This window comes from Physeter macrocephalus, chromosome 5 (genome assembly GCF_002837175.3).
Source record: "Physeter macrocephalus isolate SW-GA chromosome 5, ASM283717v5, whole genome shotgun sequence".
NCBI lineage: Eukaryota > Metazoa > Chordata > Mammalia > Artiodactyla > Physeteridae > Physeter > Physeter macrocephalus.
Genome location: NC_041218.1, coordinates 44,705,031 through 44,724,294, shown reverse-complemented (window position 1 = coordinate 44,724,294; position 19,264 = coordinate 44,705,031). Strand labels below are relative to the sequence as shown.

At 39.3% G+C, this 19,264-nt stretch overlaps 1 protein-coding gene across 5 annotated transcripts in view; it reads left to right on the top strand.

The window, feature by feature from the left end:
- BBS9 (Bardet-Biedl syndrome 9) overlaps nucleotides 1-19,264 on the top strand; it is a 448,864-nt gene that overhangs the window by 374,369 nt on the left and 55,231 nt on the right. For all 5 annotated transcript variants that reach the window (XR_008617359.1, XM_055084928.1, XM_024129313.3 and 2 more), the window contains one exon: nucleotides 8,938-9,160. Coding sequence is in view for 4 of the 5 variants with exons in the window: in XM_055084928.1 (XP_054940903.1) it covers nucleotides 8,938-9,160 (223 nt within the window). In the remaining variant the exon portion in view is untranslated. The remainder of the gene's footprint in view (nucleotides 1-8,937; nucleotides 9,161-19,264) is intronic.

Below are 19,264 nucleotides of genomic sequence, written 5' to 3'. Positions count from 1 at the left end.
CTGACTCAATGGGGGAACTTTTGACAAGGTGATCATACTGAAGTTTTATTATTCTCCAATATGACTACTTTAACAAGGGTAAGTATAATTTATATTGTGTATTATGTGTACCCGTGCTGGATTCTATATTAGAAAATGCTAACAAATTTAATCTACTTATTTGCTTCACATAACACTAAAAAGAACTCAAACTATATAATTGATTTTTTCACAAAGTTGACGGGAAGGTACCTCATTTTGTAGACAATTACTATTTAACTTTGAGATTTGTGCTGCTGTGTTGCTGTTATCTTAGCTTGATTGCTGTGAAAAATGACATTAACATTGAATGGTGTACAGTCAGTCACTTCAGATCCCATTTTCTATATTTTTTTCTTCGGACTTGAATTCTATTTGAAAGAAAATATAAGTAGAAATCTAGTATTTGGACCTTCCTTTGCTGTTTCAGATCCACCGGTGGCTTTGACCAAGAAAGAAGTAGGTAGGCAAGTCTTAAAATAGTGAAGCTTCTGGGTGGTCCTGAAAAATACAAGCTAATTAAAAGAAGAGAGAAACACAGAAAGAAAGGGATCCTAAAGAAAAGTGCTTTACACTTAAATCAGTGGTTTCGTGTGTTTGGGGACATTTTTTCTTGAATTTGGTTATTTCCTATTCTTTGAGATTTTTAAGAACACAGAGTTGTTAGGGAGGAGTTGATGCCTTCAGTTTATTTACATGGCTCTTCTCTTGTCCTGCCTTCAGTAAGATTTTCCCCAGACTCTGTCAGATATATAGGTATCTGGGGAGTCTGTGACCCCATGAATCTTTTTTTTAAAAATTAATTAATTTATTTATTTATTTTTGGCTGTGTTGGGTCTTCATTTCGTGCGAGGGCTTTTCTCTACTTGTGGTGAGCAGGGGCCACTCTTCATCGCGGTGCGCGGGCCCCTCACTGTCGCGGCCTCTCTTGTTGCGGAGCGCAGGCTCAGCAGTTGTGGCTCACGGGCCCAGTTGCTCCGCGGCATGTGGGATCTTCCCAGACCAGGGCTCGAATCCGTGTTCCCTGCATTGGCAGGCAGATTCTCAACCACTGCGCCACCAGGGAAGCCCCCATGAATCTTTTGATTCCATAATAAGAATGGGCTCTCCAAGTATTCTCAGTAATGAGTCCTTGAAATGAGCATCTATAACTCAGACTCATCAGAGTCAAGTCTGACCATTGTTATGTTTTCAGGGGATGTGGTGTCCCAAGGCCATTCCTAGATGTTAGTTACAGTAGTCTATGCAGGTGCTAAAAGCTTTGACCCATTCAAACTGGCACAAATCATAGTGCTTTTTGATTGTGCAGTAAAATCTTATTTAATTGTACACAGATTATTCACTTGGATAAAGAAGCTGATTTGAATTTTGGTTCCATGAATATGTTAATTGTGACCATAAATTTTCTGGGGGAAGACCTCATATGATATTTTCTGCCTAAGGTGATCTGATGAAAATAGATTGAAAGGCACACATGATGAAATGGGAAAAAAGTGGTCTGTAGTATAGTGACCAAGAGCATGGAATTTAGAGCCATGCAGTCCTGGATCCCATTACAACTCTTAATAATTGTGTCATTTGTGGTGAAATACTTTGCATCTAGCACCTTAGTTGGAAGTTACAATACCAATTTAACAAGATAATTATTTACAAATAATATTTGTAAATTTCTTAGCATACTTTCTAGTACATAAGAGGTCCTAAATAGTTTTTGCTCTTGTTGTTATTTCTAGTGTCATTGTTATTCACAAGAACCAGCCTCCGAAAGATCAACTTTTAGAGACAACTCCCAGAAGTAAGAATAATAGCATGGAATTAAGTAACTACAATTGCTAAATATGTCTCATTAAATCTAAAAGCACCTGGCAAAGGAAATTATTTTTCTCATTTTTAACTGATGAGGAAACTGAGACCCAGAGACCTAAAATAATTTTCCCAGAGACATACAGCTTATAAGGAAAGGTGCCACATTTTAGCCTAGGCCTTCCGACTTCTAACCCAGTGCTTTTCTCATGACCCATGCTGCCTTTTACATGGAAATACATAAGCAAGCATAAGTCATAGCCTGAGATGGTGAATAAGTGAAGGACCAAAGCTGCATGTTAGGCCAGGTAACTAATGACCTCAGGGGAAAAAGCAGCCACAAATTCAGGACTCACTTTCCTGGGCTTCCCTTGTCCCCTGGATCTTGACCTGGTAACTACTATCTTGTTAGCTTTCCTATACCTTCAAAGAAGTGATTTTTGTATATGTTTTTTCTAGTTATTCTCAGTGGGATAATTGGTCCAAATGATCTAATCTACCATCACCAGAAGCCGGTTTCCCTTGGAATATTCATTATCAATTTTATTTTCCAGTCTTAATATTTTTGTAAGTTGTTTCTGAATAGTGCATGTGACTGGAAGCTTTTGCCTGAAGCAGACTTTAATGCTTAGTCAAAATGATTGGCTAGGGACTTCCCTGGTGGCGCAGTGGTTAAGAATCCGCCTGCCAGTGCAGGGGACACACGTTTGAGCCCTGATCCGGGATGATCCCACATGCCATGGAGCAACTAAGCCCGTGCGCCACAACTACTGAGCCTGCACTCTAGAGCCCAAGAGCCACAACTACTGAAGCCCGTGCACCTAGAGCCCATGCTCCGCAACAAAGAGAAGCCACCTCAATAGAAGCCCATGCACTGCAATGAAGAGTAGCCCCTGCTCGCCGCAACTAGATAAAGCCCGCGCGCAGCAATGAAGACCCAACGCAGCCAAAAATAAATAAATTTATTTTTTAAAAAATGATTGGCTAGGTGGGACATCGTTAATGTTTTGTTTTGTTTAAAAATTGAGTACGGCTATCCAGGATCAGGTTTCATGATAATTCAGGTAATCTACTTGTGTTCCTTCCTCTGTCTAAATCCTTGGGGTCAGAATGGGAGTACAGGTCAAATGCAAATTTCTTAGCAAAACATAACTTAAAAAAAACTATCAGAGTAGGTTGATTGGAAGCAACCTTGTGTTTTCTGCTTGTACTGCTGCTAAACTCCATGAAGATTGCTTAGCTTCTGTTTCTCAAAAAGGTTTTAGATTTTCATCCAATAGGAAGCAATGTGCTTTATTTTTCACAATGCTGTATTGATAAGGCTGGCACCCTGTTCAACTTTTGTTTAAAATCTGAATGAGACTTTTACAGCTTTTGAATCATGTTAATACTGAAGTCCAATAAATCACTTCAGTTTAAGATTAAAAGATGATGATATTGGGGAGTGCTTCATTTTATTAGTGATGGGTTGAAAAAGTTTAAGCTGATTTTTTTCAATGTTTTATTTTATAAAAACCACTGAACATAATTTTAAACTCATTAAGATGCCACGTAAGCCTTACAGCTTGGTTTCATTTTTAAATTTTATTTTATTTTGTTTCAGGTTCAAAGAGTTATTTTACTCTTCAGAGGTAAATAACTCAACATTTCAAGCCCTCCTTTACATGAAGGAAGATTCACTGAATAAAATCTATTCTTTAGGAATAATCTGAACCTAGATAAATCCTGAAAAATTCTTATATCTTCCAAAATATATAATTTACAACTAAAGAAATAAGTTTTTTTTGTACCTAAGTTTACAGTGACCCTTCATTTGATTATTTTTCCTTATCTTGGCTAATTATAATATGATACAATACAAAGTAATAGTAATCATAAGATCAATCCTAAATACCAAAGACTTTTAATTGTGAATACTTTACATCTATTCAAGAGGAAATTTATTTCTCTTTAATACAACTTTTTTTCAAGTAAACGAATACGATGTACAGGTCATTTTACCTTCACATGTATAATGTAAGACGTGCCATTTCTGAGAGTCTTCTCTCCTCGACTGAAACCTGGGATATGGGTACACAATCTCCATTTGTTCCTTTACGCAGATTTCTTTTTTTTTTTTTTAAACCTTTCCTCTCTCCCTTAGAGTCAACTGTGTGCACATTTGGTAACAAATGCTACCATGGCATTGTGTGGTTTTTCCCTATACTACTATAGTTGCGGATGTGGTAGTGTTTGTATTATAAACATAAGTTCGCAGAAGTTTATAATTTGTTTGAATAAAAGTTTAAAGATATTACTCTTCATATTGGATTCCAATTGTGTATTTGTATTTTCTGATTAAAAAATAACATAGGATTGAATATACATGCTTATGCCATAGTATCTTCTGCTTAAGATTTGAGTGCCTTACCATTCATGTAAAATTGGCATGGCAAATAGTGTTATTCCTGTTTTATGGAGACCTTAGATATACCCTACAGAGATTAGGTGATTTATCTAAGGTCATACAGGGAAGAGGCTGTTGAGGTGAATGAGGTTAAGTCAAAATCCAGAAGCCTTGGGGCAGTTATCTTCAACTCGGCTGTTTTAATTTGCTGGTGGCATGAGAATACTCTTTTAGTTTATTTTTTTCTTTGGTTACTTTGATTGATACCCTAGGAAATTAACTTGACAAACTTGGTCAAACTTTCTGCGTCTTATCGTTTCTGAAAAGCCACTGGCTTATACTGGTTTTTAGGCATAATGAGCAGTGGAGACTAGCAGGGCAAGTAGAGCAGGGAAGTCAGAAACTCAGCCATGGCTGTATGGTCTCTGGATAGCAAAAAGCATAGCTCAGTTGACTTCAGGCAGGAGGAGGAACAGGCTAGCAGAGGCTAAGGCCTTGGATTTAAAAAGCTTCCTCATAGAAATGGGGCATCACACTGGTACAGAGAGGCATCTGGGACTAGCATGGCATATAGGAGCCTCCACACAGGCAGGTGAAACATGAAAAACCATGTTGGGGAACGCACGCAGCAGGCAACTTGGCACTGAAGTCAGGCAGCAGGGCTGCAGCCTTAGGTCTAGTTCCTTGGAACGGATTTGGCAGGAGCAAGGCAGCCCAGTCCTTTAAGGAGTGACCCTTGAATCAGGCTCCCAACGTAGGGGCTCAGGTAGAAGGACTAAGACAAAAGTTAAGTTACCACATGGGGTAGAGCCTAGACCTTGGGAACGAAGCAAAACCCCAATTGTCAATACTAGACTAGATATAGTTAGCACAAAAAAGCCCAGTAAATAAATTAATTTCTAGTATTGACAAGGGCCATGAAGAAGATAAACAGAGTAACATGTACATTTAAATTTATTTATGGATTTAGTCACACATTTATAGCTGTAACTTCACACCTACTGTCATTTTCTAAAAGCCATACATGGGTTAACTGGGACTTTAAGAGTTAGGCTATGGATTTGAGAACTAAAATAATATCAACTATCACCAAAGAGCACTTGCTTAGTAGTTCCTTCCCTTCCAGATGTTTTTTTAGCACCATTTTACCAAAATTAAGATTTTCTTTCACTCTTGCAATTAGGAGAGGCAATTGATGTTCAAGTGATAAACATCAATTGATGTTCAATTATTAGTACAATTGGTGTTCAACTTTAAAGGATAAAGGTCAGGTATGTGCATATGGTGTGTGTGTGTGTGTGTGTGTGTGTGTAGACATTAAAACTGAATATTGGACTTACCAATTTAAGGGCTGTAAATAAAGGTAATGGATTCAAACACCAAAAAGGTGGTTAAAATAGCTTATCTTTAATGTACTTCTCATACTTGAGATTCTAGATTTCCACATAGTTTTGTTTCACATTTTATCAGGTAAGTATGCTACATGGTTGATCAGTGGATTATCACATTGCATTTTTAAGGCTCTTCTTTTGTCTCATAAACATTCCTTTTTATTATCATATTTGAGTTTATGTAGCAATTCAGGCCCTCCAGATAATAACCCTGTATTTCAGTAACAATATTTTTGAAGTATTGGCATCATGCCTCATTATATTAAAGAAATATCCATGCCAAATACCTAAACATGTCATGGTTTTTGACTTGATCTGCAAGTTGGCAGTAGAAAAGGAAATTCTGTAGTACCTCTCTATTAACTAAATGCCATATCTACTTAAATTATCTAATATGTTACTGTAACCTACTTATGAAAACAGTAGTTTCCTTAGATGAATAGTCTATAAAATAGTAGGAACTGTTTTAATGCTGAAATGACCACAGAGCACACAAATGCCAAACTATATACAAAGGATTTTTCCTTCTTATACTCCAGAGGTCGTCATCAATGGCTTCAAAAACAACTTGAAAATATGTCCTCTCCAATGACATTTGGGTTACTATTTTGTCTTAATTTACCTCTTCCCATTATTATTGAAATACAATTCAATTTTAAATATTTGTCTAGTTTAGATTTTGATATTTCTATAGAGATGTCTATGTAGTAACTAGCGGTTTATTATTCTTTAGTGGTTTGGGATAGGAAGCTTGTTTTTATAGCCTTTGACATCTCATTTAAAAATAATTAATTTGTTTCCTAATTTGCCATCTATAATGGGTCAATAGAGTAAAAAATCCTGATGTTGGCAGTCAGCGGGAAGTTCTCTAGTGGATATATACAGAGTCTGCACTTTGGTCTAAAGAACCAGCTGCTTAAGCCTACAAGGAAGATGTGTGGTGAGTGTGGAAAAGGCCTGAGGCTTAATCATCTGTTTGCTCGTCGTGAATCAGGAGTGTGGTGCAGCTGCCAAGAGAGCAGAGGCAGCCAGAGGCCAGGCTGGCAGTGAGAACTCTCAGTAAACGGGGGGGGCGGCTCTTTCCACCCTGCACTCCCAACCCCAGCCTGGTGTCTTGGGGTCAGTTTGGGGTTCTCTAGTTAGCTGTATAAATGTTTAAGTGTTTAAAATTGGAGCTCATTCAAAGACAAGTGGTCAGGATGGAGAGAAAACTTGAAACCATGTTTATATAAGGAAGAGCTGGAGGAACTGAGGATGTTTATTCTGGAGGAGAGGGTACAGAATTGCTGTCTTCACAGATATAAAGGGCTGTCATGTAGAAGAGAGGTTAGATTTATTCTGCATGGCTCTGGAGGGTAGAATAAGGGCCAACGGGGCAGATTTTGGCTCAGTTTAGGAATAGCTTTCTGCTGGTTACACATGTCCCTGAAAGGAGTGAACTGCCCCCAAAAGTAGTAATTTTGGATCTTGGGGACAACCATACCTAGGCAGATGGTTGCTACTGTATTCCAGGGAATGTCCCATGAGACTGGACTAAAGATCTCCAAAGTCCTCCCAATGCTAAGGTCCTAGTTCACCATCTCTCCGTCCTGCAAACACATTTCTTGACCAAGCACAGTGCTAGGGGTGCGGAGACCTCCAGGCACTGGAGAAATCAGGCATGCAGACAGTGGCCACTGCGCAGGGTGAGGAGTACAGTGACGGACCTGGGTGTGTGAGGTCTCAGAGTCCCGGAGAGGGCCCACGAATGCGATGCTTGGATGGCAGTGCCTGAGCTGAGTCTTAAGTGGTAGTTGGCCAGGTAACAAGTGGAGATAGGGCATTGCAGCAGGAGGGCCAAGCATGTGTAGAGGCCAGGGTGAGAGTGTGGGTGCAGATGGACAGGGAGAGAATAAAATGGAGCAGGAGCTGGAGCAGAAAGTGCTTTATATGCAAGACTGAGCATTTGGCTTTAGGAGTTGAAGTTTAGGAATAATGTAATCCGATTTGCATATTTAAAATGTGGCTCAACTGATAAGGTTGAGGATAGAGTGGTAACAACAGTGAAGTCACCCAGGGGCTCCTCTCTGAGTCTCAGGTTTCTCACCCCTTATGTGAGGGACTTGACCTATTCTGCAGTATTCTATGAGGATAGTCATTCAGTATCATCCTTTATAATTTCACTTTGATTGTCAAGCCTGTGGTGTTCTAAGTCTCACCAGCCTCTGGGTACAAATGCAGTCACATTGGCAATAATACCCAGATTTCATTCACAGTTCTCTATTTTGCTGCTTAAGACCTCCAGACCCCCCAAAAATCATATCCAGTTATCTCTGGGGCACCCTGGGGATGTCCGATGGGAGAGCATAAGCTGACCCCTCCCGCTTCTCATTCTGTTGTTATCTGAACCCACCTGAGGGTGGTGCTTCCTCATGCCAATCCTCTGTGATGACACCACGGTCCCTGCCCACCATAGAGATCCCTCGAATTACAGCTTGCGGGGTGCTAAGGTGACACTGCACTCCTCATGGTCTTCACTGCAGCCCAGCCACACTATCCCAGCAAATGGGGGTAAACGGCTCACTTCCTCACTTCGTGTCACTTTTTGTCACCTGGGCACAGGAGTGGGACTGGATAAGCTTGTGTCTCCCAAAATCTCTCTTGACAAAGCTCCCCTGGTTTTGGCCTACAAACCCAAGGCTGTGGAACCAAGAGCTGAGAGAGACATCAGGGTTTTCTCTCCATTCCAGTTTCCCCCAGTCTCTCCTTGTCCTGGCTGGTTCTCCTTCAGCAGCAAAATGAACTATAATCCTAGGGCTTCACTCTCTGGGTCATCAAACTTACGTACACCTGAGATGATGATTATTATCATGCCTGGCACAGGGCTAAAAGCCTCTCATATACCATCTCATTTAATCACCCCAGCCCTTGGAGATACATATCATTAGTATCCTCATTTGTAGGTGAGGATGAGGATAAGAGGAATTAAGTAATGTGCTCAAAGTCAAACAATTGACAGAGCTAGAATTTTTTTTTTTTTTTTTTTTTTTTAGCACAGCCTCAGCGGCCATGGCCCATGGGCCCAGCCGCTCCGCGGCATGTGGGATCTTCCCGGACCGGGGCACGAACCCGCGTCCCCTGCATCGGCAGGCGGACTTTCAACCACTGCGCCACCAGAGAAGCCCAGAGCTAGAATTTAAAACCAGACTGGTCTGGAATATTCCAGACATCAAGCTCTTAACAAGTCCCCAACACTGGGACATAAAAACACTCATAATCTTATAACTTGTTTAACAGTAAAGTGCTTACTTTGCTCATTTGTCATCTATGCATAAATTCCAAATTGGCTTTTGCAACCAGGGCTGGGAAGAAATGGTGGATGCTGCTATTTCCCACCTTTTGAAGACCTGCCTATCGAAGAGTTCCAAGGAGCAGGCTTTGAACCTCAGCAGCCAGTTGAGCATACCCAAAGACACAAGCCGATTGAAGAAACATATCACCTTGCTGTGCGATCGATTAGCCAAAGGTGGACGTCTCTGCCTAAGTACTGACGCAGCGGCTCCACAGACCATGATCATGCCAGGTAAGAGCTCCATTCATGCTCCCAAAACACAACTGTACTTTGGCCAAATTAAAGGAATGTGCCTGTGGTTGTACTTGGGGTTTACATTTCATATTAAAGTGATGATAGCCAAGAAAATTGCTTTCACGTTTCCCCTCAGATATCCCAGGGTAACCACTTGGATAAATATTCTTGGGGTATTTGCTTGCTAGACATTTCTAGAATGGTATGTCTTTTTTCTTCCCTCTGCTTTTAAATATATGATCCATTTTGTTTTGCTTCTAACCAATAAAAAGTGGGTTAGAGAATAAAACTATTTTTGAGGAAAATTTTACTAAATGTGATCTCACGATACCATATTTCATAAATGTAAATAGGATAATACAAGCAGCTAATATAGTCCAGATGAGTCCCATCCCTTCTGCTGTTTTCCTGGTTGTGGTCACCAGAATAAGGGGGAAGAGACAAAGAAAAAGACTGGAGATCAGGAGACATGAGCAGGCTTCAGGGTTGAGGCCTCTATGTGTCAGGGGGAGAGAGACCCAGGTTGCCCAGACCTGGGCAGTCAGTGATGACCACGGGCATCCAAGTCAGCCCTTCCCACAGGCAGAGGGGTTGAGCCGTCAATAGCGCTGCATTTGGTCCTTTAGAGGCCGCAGCTCCCAAGTCCTGCTTAGCTCTACTAAGTGTCTCTCTTTATGGCAGCAGCAAGGAGCATAAGTAAATGAATTTATTAAATGGAGCAGCAGTAGCATCTATTTCCACCTAAAGCAAGGACCATAGTATGGGAAGTGGTGTGGAGTTTTTCATCTTCCTCCTTACATGCGTTTTGTACACTTACCGCCCGCCCCCCCATGCTGATGTTACTGCTCATATGACCTGGATATGTTTCTTAACTTTCCAGAGTCTAGTTTCTCCTTTCAAAGTGGGTATAATAATGCCTTCCTTTTTGCCAGGGCATTATATGTTTGTAAAGCACCTAGCACAATTCTTGGAACAGAGATACACTCAAAAAATTCAAACTATAATTATTACCATTGTACGGATGTATGCATAATTCACCTTATAAATTTGGGGTGGAGAGAACGGCTGGCTTGGGACCATGGGATTCTGTATCCTATGGTTTGAAAATTTTTTTGCCTTAATCATACACAGGCAGAACCTAACTTTCATTCCAAAATAATATTTCTAATATAGCATCTCAGAATTGCCTTCCTACTTAGAAACAGTTCTAATAGTTTGTCTTAATTTAGGTCTTCTTCCTCTTGCCCTTGTTAACGTCCTCCTAACTGGTCCTTGGGTCTCGATTCATCCATCTCTGTCCACTGTTAGGAAGATTTTCCTAAGAAATAAATATGTAGGCTTAATGAGATAGTAAATGAAAAATATTCACTATAATCAGCAATCAGTATATGGCTCTCCCTTCTTTCTTGCCAATTGGAGAAACAAAGGAGGCTTGAGGGAGAAGGCCAAAAACATAAAAGAGAAAGCTTAAAAAGAGATGGACTGACCCCCTGATTGGCTGGTGTGTTTGTCAGTGCAGGTCTTGGTAGCCCTTCCTTCTCTTCCCCACATCCTTGTTGGAGCCTCTTTGGGAACAGCCACTAGGAGTCCGGTGGCATTGCTGTGAACAAACACCTGGACACCTGGAGAGAAACGATGCTTCTTTAGTCACATTTATTGATTATAGAACTTTAGACATTTGTTTAAATAACTAGATTTGGAAGCAACTTCAGGGCTGTGTGCTTAGAAACCCTTGATGTAAAATTTCTGAATGTTTGGAAGGAAGAGGCAGAGGAAAGGAGGAAGAGAAGGACAGGAGGGAGAAATGAAGGAAGGTGGAAAATGTGTTTGTTCACAAACCAGGAATCTGGAAGCCATGTGTGTGCCTGTCACTCTAGTCTAGCCGAGTTCATCCCGTTGGAGAGATTGAGGCAGTGTGTATTTGTCGCGGTCATAATTGCTTGCTTTTACTTAATGATGACCCATTTTTTGACTTTAGTTGAGTGACTCTCCCTCCCACCTGCCATATCCAATCATGATAGCGAGTTCTTAAAATTTGTTAAATCAGTGCTCTTCGTCATTACCGTGCTCCATTATTGCCTATAATACCTTTCCTCCATAGGGCTCAGATTTTTCACATACTTATTTCTGTACTTAACACGTTTATGAGGTAGAAGAAACATGTAGAATTATTGCTGTTTTACAAATAGAAATGGAGTTAAGGAAAGCTAAATTTCTTTCCCAGAGTTACATGGTTACCGGAAGGGTTAGGTCTAGAATCCAAATCTTGTAGCCCACTGTGCTTCCCTCTAGACCACACAGACCACACGGTACAAATATATTTCTAGCCAGAGCCTCCTCCTGTGTGAGCTATTCTTGATCTGGCCTTGTTTTCACTTAAATTGGCCTAGGATTGTGGGAGGAAAAGGGCAGAAATTTCACACAGTCTCTTTTCTTTGCTATGAGGAATATAATAAGGATTTACCTTGTATTTGCTTTGTGCTTAATTTTTATTATCTCAGTAGGTGACATGATACCATTATTACAGAGATTATTTCTGAGTTATTTCTGCTTCAAACCAGTAGTTGTGAAATTTATGATGTTTAGCTATAGTAGTTGTTTCAGAATATGTGAAGGTAAAGTGGCATATTAGAAAGGAGTAGATTACTGAACACATAAGCATACAAACATTTGTCACAGACATGATCTTTTTTTAATAGCTGGGCAGGAACTCAGAAATCATCTGGTTTACTTCCCTCTCTTAACAGCTGAGGTAACGAAGGCCCTAGGAAGATGAAGTGACTTAGTGGTTGATATTAAAAGGCAGGGGGCTTCCCTGGTGGCGCAGTGGTTGCGCGTCCGCCTGCCAATGCAGGGGAACCGGGTTCGCGCCCCGGTCTGGGAGGATCCCACGTGCCGCGGAGCGGCTGGGCCCATGAGCCATGGCCGCTGGGCCTGCGCGTCCGGAGCCTGTGCTCCGCAACGGGAGAGGCCACAACAGAAGGAGGCCCGCATACCCCCAAAAAATAAATAAATAAAATAAAATAAAATAAAATAAAAATAAAAGGCAGGGATGTGTGTAATTTTGCCATGTTCCCTATTAAATTGCAGATGAATCTCAGAATAAAAAACTCTTGGTCTTGTCTAGCCTCATGACTTTATGAACCCAGCACCTTGGATGTGCCCTTTCTTTGCTCCAGTAAAGGCCATGTTGACAACATCCTCCCTGGCATCCAGAATTTGAAAATCTTTCCCACTGGGAATTACCTTATGGACTTCTTTGCCTCACATTTCTCCTGCTTGCCTTTATCAACCTTCAGCTTCTCTATCGGGATTTAGCCTAATCTTTATTGGATATTCTTTTTATTAGAGAACCATCAAACTTGTATTTTTCTTATCTGTACCTCTATATTCACATCTTTCAGCTGGGGAATATTGCATTTTCATTAAATGTCTTTTTTTCTAATCTCAATGGTATGTATTCTACCCTTAGAAGAGTTACAGAGGGCCACCAGGGTAGTGTTTTAAAAAAAATGTGAATGCCTTTAGTTGCCTAGCTGGCTTTCTCATACCTGTTTGTTACTTGCTGCAACCCTGCAGGTGCTTGAGGCTGAGGTTTACCTTAGATTGCTAGATTGATTAAAGTATGGAAGGTTCGAGACTAATTGGTATCAGAAAAAGACTACCTGAAACTGGAACCCACATTTCATTGTTTTATTAGGAAAACAAAAGATTTGTTTGAAAAAGAGTAAAATTAAAATCAACAGTAAGTTTATCATATATTTGCCACAATTTATGTTATGCCTGCAATTTTGTGCCAATTCTTAGAGACAGCAATGAAGGAATTGCGTGAGGTTTTTGTTTTTGCTTTGTTTCTGGTATGATGATGGACACTCAGATTTGGCCTAACTAGCACCTTCACAAACAAGGTAATTTTTAGGAAAAAATATTCCAAGGCATTATCCATTTTCCTAGGGATCTTTCTTTGATATGCAAACCATTTTCTTCAGAAACATCTATCATGTCATCATTCTAGCCAATTTTCTTCTCTTCATTGTTAACTGGACCAATTGCCAGATTTTCTTTTTTTTTTTTTTAAACATCTTTATTGGAGTATAATTGCTCTACAATGGTTTGTTAGTTTCTGCTTTATAACAAAGTGAATCAGCCATACATACACATATATCCCCATATCTCCTCCCTCTTGCGTCTCCCTCCCACCCTCCCTATCCCACCTCTCTAGGTGGTCACAAAGCAAGGAGATGATCTCCCTGTGCTATGTGGCTGCTTCCCACTAGCTATCTATTTTACATTTTGTAGTGTATATATGTCCATGCCACTCTCTCACTTCGTCCCAGCTTACCCTTTCCCCTCCCCATGTCCTCAAGTCCATTCTCTACATCTGCGTCTTTATTCCTGTCCTCAATTGCCAGATTTTCTCCGGGTACTGTCCTTGCATGTGATACAAGCGGTTCTCTAATAACACTTTAACTGCATTGCATCTTGCATCATTTGCAAGGTTTGTAATTTCCCTCTGCAGCCCATTTATGCTGTATTTGCAACAGTTTCCAACAGTTGGTGAGAGATGAACAAATACAAAAAGTTGAGAGCAGATGGGGATTCCTCTAGTGTTAAATGTGGAAAGATACTGGAGTAGAGACTAATTTTAGAAGTGGCCAATTAGTTTTTGAGTGAATATCTTTGCATTATGCTTTTGCTTTTTTATGATTACAATTGGGATAATTAGAACATCTATAAATAGGAGAATCTCCCCCTCCCCCAAATTATGTATGTAAGAATTTAGAAGGTGCTAGCCTGAATTCTGATCTCATGTGCTAATGTGTCATTTCAAAGCAATGGAGAGTGAACAAGGTGAATTAATTGAAAAATGTTTCTGGGAACAGGCCAACCATTTGGAGAAAAAATAGTTAGATTCCCTAGCCCATTCTGTGTGCCACGATACATTTCAGATGGATAAGAGATATAAATGTAAAAAAAAAAAAGGAAACACAAAAACACAGAATGAAATAGAGGTGGATACATAGACATGGAAGTGCAGGATAGGTCTTTCTAAGTAAGTCAGTAAAGGCAGAAATCAAAAGACAGAGCTTCAGTGATACACGTCTCAAAATCTGTTCCAGAAGCATATAAACTGAGGTGTGTGTTAATGATAATTATCCTAGGTGCCACAGTTATAGGTGGTGTCTGAGTGTCCTCCTGCTATTTCTCTTCCATATGATGTGTACATTTTCGTACAAATAATGTATATAACTTTTGTAAGAAGAGACTGTGATAGAAAATGCCAACAATAAAATGACTATAGTTGTATCAGAAGTGGTGGTAAGGAAAAAACAAGGATTGGTTTCATAAATCAGGAAATTAATGACTTTTATGTTATTCAAGGGCAATGACCTGTGTTTATGGGGCTTGTTTGTATTTCAGTTCTGAGAAACAAACCCAAGTACTTTGCAGGACTTTGTGCAGCTAGTTTATGGATTCTGCCTCCTTCCTACCTTTGCCTCTCCTCTCCGAAAGTAGGCCGAATCATGCAAGTTATTGATCTCTGAGCACTTTTTTAACCTTTTCCCAAGTGGCTTCATAATTGCTAAATTGGGTGAACACTTTGCCTACAACCCCCTTGACTGCTCTGCAGCCTTTTTCAGTGAGACCATTTCCTTCTTAGAACGTTTTCATTCCTTGGCTTCTCTTTTACTGTTGGAAACTGTTCCTGGCCCCCTCGGGCTTGTCTTTTCCAGTCTGCTTTGTGCCTTCTTGTTCCTTTTTGTCTCTTGACTATTGGTGTTCCATCTTTATGCTCTCTTGGATGATCTGATCCAACTACCGCCTGAATTCCACGTGCTTCTAAATTTGTACCTTTCTGTCTGGCGTCTTCCGGGTTTCACATGTCTCCATTAGTACCCCACAGTCCTCTCCAATTCCACATGCCTGAATGAAACTCATCTCCTACGGTGTGCCTGATCTCAGTCGATGATATTACCCAATGCCCAGGCCAGCATCCTCAGAAACAATCTTGAGTAGTCAGTCACCAAAACCTGATGATAGCACCTCCCAAATGTATCTCTTTTCACTGTCCACATTGCCATTACATTATTAATGCTCTTATCTCCTATTCAGACTACTAAAAGGACCTACCAATAGTCTTCTTGTATTAAAAATCCTCTTTTATTTTTAGTACTATCAACAAAAACAAACAACTTACGAATGTTTATAGCAACATTATAATCAAAAAGGGGAAACAATCCAAATATTCCTCAAATGATGAATGGATAAATAAATATAGTGTATCCATACAGTGGAATATTCTTTAGCAATAAAAAGAACTACAACATGGATGAACCTTGAAAACATGCCGAGTAAAAGAGGCCAGTCCAAAAGACCATATATTATATGATTCCATTCATATAAAATGTTCAGGATAGACAAATTCATAGAGATAGAAAGTACATTAGTGGTTGCCTAGGCCTGAGGGTGAGGTGGGCATGGGGAAGTGCATAGTGATGGCTAATGGTATGGATTTTCCTTTCTTGTAGCTAAATCTGTATACATCCATAATGAATTTATACTTTTCCATGAATATGAGTTTCTTTGGAAAAATAAGGATCTGGGTATGTTACTTCTCTGCTTGAAAATATTCAACAGGTGTTACCTACCACATTAAATCAAAAGTTCTAAGCCTGAAATACAATGCTCCTTACTAAATAGACCCACATTATCCTTCTACCCTTATATTCTGTACTTTCTTCCTTAAAATCCTTTACTAATACTGAATTTCTCAGTTTTTTCCAAATACACCATGCTTTGTAAGCTTCTATACTTTTAAGTAGTTTCTTTGACTTAGAGAGTCAGTCTTTAGCTGGTGGTAAAATTACCACTAATTTCTGAAGACCCAGAAGAAATGATATTCCACAAAGCATTCGTTTGGCCTTCCTGGCACTACTAGTTCTTCTCTGTGCTTCCCTGGTCTCTGGTCATAGGGCTCTTACAGTACTTATTGTAGGGTACCTTTGTTTAATATTTTTATTTCATCCCTTACCACTGTATTAGTTTGCTAGGGCAAACTAATAACAAAATACCACAGGCTGGGTGGCATAAACAACAGAAATTTATTTTCTCACAGTTTTGGAGGCTGGAAGTCCAAAATCAAGGTGCTCATAGGTTTGGTTTCTCCTGAGGTCTTTCTCCTTGGCTTGCAGATGGCCACCTTCTCTCTGTGTCCTCACGTGGCCTTTTTCTCTGTGCATGCACACTCCTGGTATGTCTTCCTCCTCTTATAAGGACACTAGTACTTTTGGGTTGGGGCCTCACCCTCATGACCTCATTTAGCCTTAATTACCTCTTTAAAAGCCCTAACTCCAAATACAGTCATATTGGGCGTTAGGGCTTCAACCTGTGAATTTTGGGGAGGACATAAGTCAGTCCATAATACCTCCAGATAGAAAGTAAGTGCATGAAAAACTCAATATATTGATATATTGTATTCTTTTTTGTGAACACAGCATCTTACTTATGCCTGGTATATATATAGTTGATGCCCATCATATATTTTTTTAAACTTCTTATTTTGAAATAATTACAGACTCACAGGAAGATGCAAAAATACTACATAGAATCCCATGTACCCTTCATTCAGCTTTCCGTAATGGTGATATTTCGTAGACTGTAGTATAGTATCAAAAATAGGAAACTGACATTGGTCTACCTTATATTTTAGAATGAATCAGTGGAGCTGTTTCGAAAGAGGCTAAGTCTTGAAGTAGGTGTGAATTTTAGACTTTTAGAAAGGATAGTGGCAGATATTATAGATAGAGTTGGTGATCTAAGCAAGGAGATATGGGTCTATAAGTAAACTGGTTAAGTTTCAGATTAGAAATTCAGTTTGGTAGATCAGTAAGCATCTTTTGACATAGGAACTTGAAAAACTGGATAAAAGAGATTGAGCATGTTGTAAATGGTGATGGAAGCTATTATAGATTCTTAAGCTATAAGTGATTTATGAAAAAACAGTGTTTTGTTCAATTTAAAAAATAGTTGAAAAAACAAAACAAAACAAAAATAACCCCCAGTGTTTTAGAAATACTAATCTGATGGTGGTATGCAGGATAGAGAGAAGTATGAGGAATAGGGAAGAATATAGATAGTTCATCAAGTTTTTTAGTTGCCATTGATGGAAATGATTAAGTTTGTAATTTTGTTATGAATAATGTGCTTCATTTCAAATACAGTGAGCTTGAGATGATTAAGATGCATCCAAGAAAAGAGATATGTCAATAGCTGGATCTGAGGGATTTGAGTTGAAGGGAAAGATTAAAGCTTGAAAGTAGATTTTAGTATCCTCAGCTTAGAGGTCATCATTGCAACTTTGCAATTGGATGAACCCTTTGGTAGTGAAGGCAGGAGCTGGGGAACACTGGATTTGGGACTTATCTGCAGAGCCAGACAAGAGGTGGATTCTACAGGCAGGAAGTGAATTTCAAGGAATTCCCAGAAGAGGTTGTGTCAGTACTATAAAGGACAGAAGCAGGTCAAGGAAAGATCCTTCTGTAACTGGACGGAACAGTATAGGAAGGCAGATAGAAAAAGAAGTAAGTAGGCTATGATCAAGGTTTTTATTTCTCTTCTTTTTCTTCTCTTTAGAAAAGATATTTCGAGATGTTTGAAGGTCAGGGGATGGTGGCAAGATGAGAGTGCTAAAATCCAACATTCATGTTAAATGGGAAGGTTTGAGGAGGCAGAGGAATAACCTAGAAAACAGGTAAACTGAAAAGAGTTAGTATTTGAGAAGAGAAAAAAATGAGAACCCAGATATAAATTGGAAGTGTAGGGAGATTTAAAGAAAAGAAAGTTTAATGAAGTCCAGCCACATGTACTTTGGAGAAATAAAGTTTTATAATAATCTGTGAGCAAGAAGGGGTGAATGGTGAGGTGGTAAATTAAGGTTGATTTGCAGTAGCTGCTGTGGGAGGGGCAAGCTCAACCATTTAGCAATTGTGCAGCTACTTATTCTTCTGGAGCCATAGTTTCCTCACTTGAAATATTGAGGTACACCACCTTGTTTTGAAATAACACAGTTTCAAAATTGTTTTGAAAATCAAACTATATTGTTATAAGTAAAGAAAGCATTCAGTTTTTAATGGGATGCTTGTAATTATCCATTGTATTAGGGAGTCCATACTGGGATGAATAAAGTTTAGTGGAAGAATATTTGAATCCAGGATTAGAGTTGTATTTGAGAGGAGAAGCAATTAGGAGTAACTATCTGGGAAGGCCTATCGTCAAAGACCTAATAGAATAACATTCTCCCTGTGGGTACTTAGCAAATACTTGTTGATAGACAAGCTGGCTGGTAACTAATTAGAATGTGATGACCAAAGCCCAGTTTCTTGGAAGTAGGGCTGTTAATACAGGAATAGAATACCAGGGGAGTTTGAGGAATTTCCTTCTCTACAGATGTTTAAACTCATACAGATAGTCAACAGTCTAAAGATAATTTGGGAAAAACCCTGCCTGAAAGTAGGGGGGATGAACTAAATAACTTTTAAAGTGCATCACTATTTCTATTTCTTTAGTCGTGTCGTATGAACAAATATATAAAATGTACATTTTTACCCTCATCCAGCTGTAAATGTGAGCTGTCTTTTCTTTGGACTTTTCTCATATGAAATATTATAATAGAAACCCTAACTCTGTGTAATTTTCAATATCCTTAAAAATTACATAGGTTGGCCAAAAGAAAGAGTATCTTTGTAACACTGGAGCATCCATGAGGAAGATATTTATCTCTGAGGCTTTGTATGATATCAAAAATAACTTTTCTCACATATTTGATTGACATTTGGGACTGTTTTATCTTCAGATGGGAGGATGAAAAAATTTGTATTTATTCTAGCCACTGTTGGTTTGAAGGGATTTCGACAAATTCAATTTGTAAAATGTTTTTCTCGTTTTCTTTCCCTCAACTTCTACCCCTGCCCGAACTTCTGTTATCTCAGTGGGTCTGCCTTCAATAGTAAGGTTTTACTGGTTCACTTCAAAATTGTAGTAAATACACATCCTGTTTTCTTCCTTTCAACTTTTTTTTTTTTTTTTTTTTTTTTGTGGTAT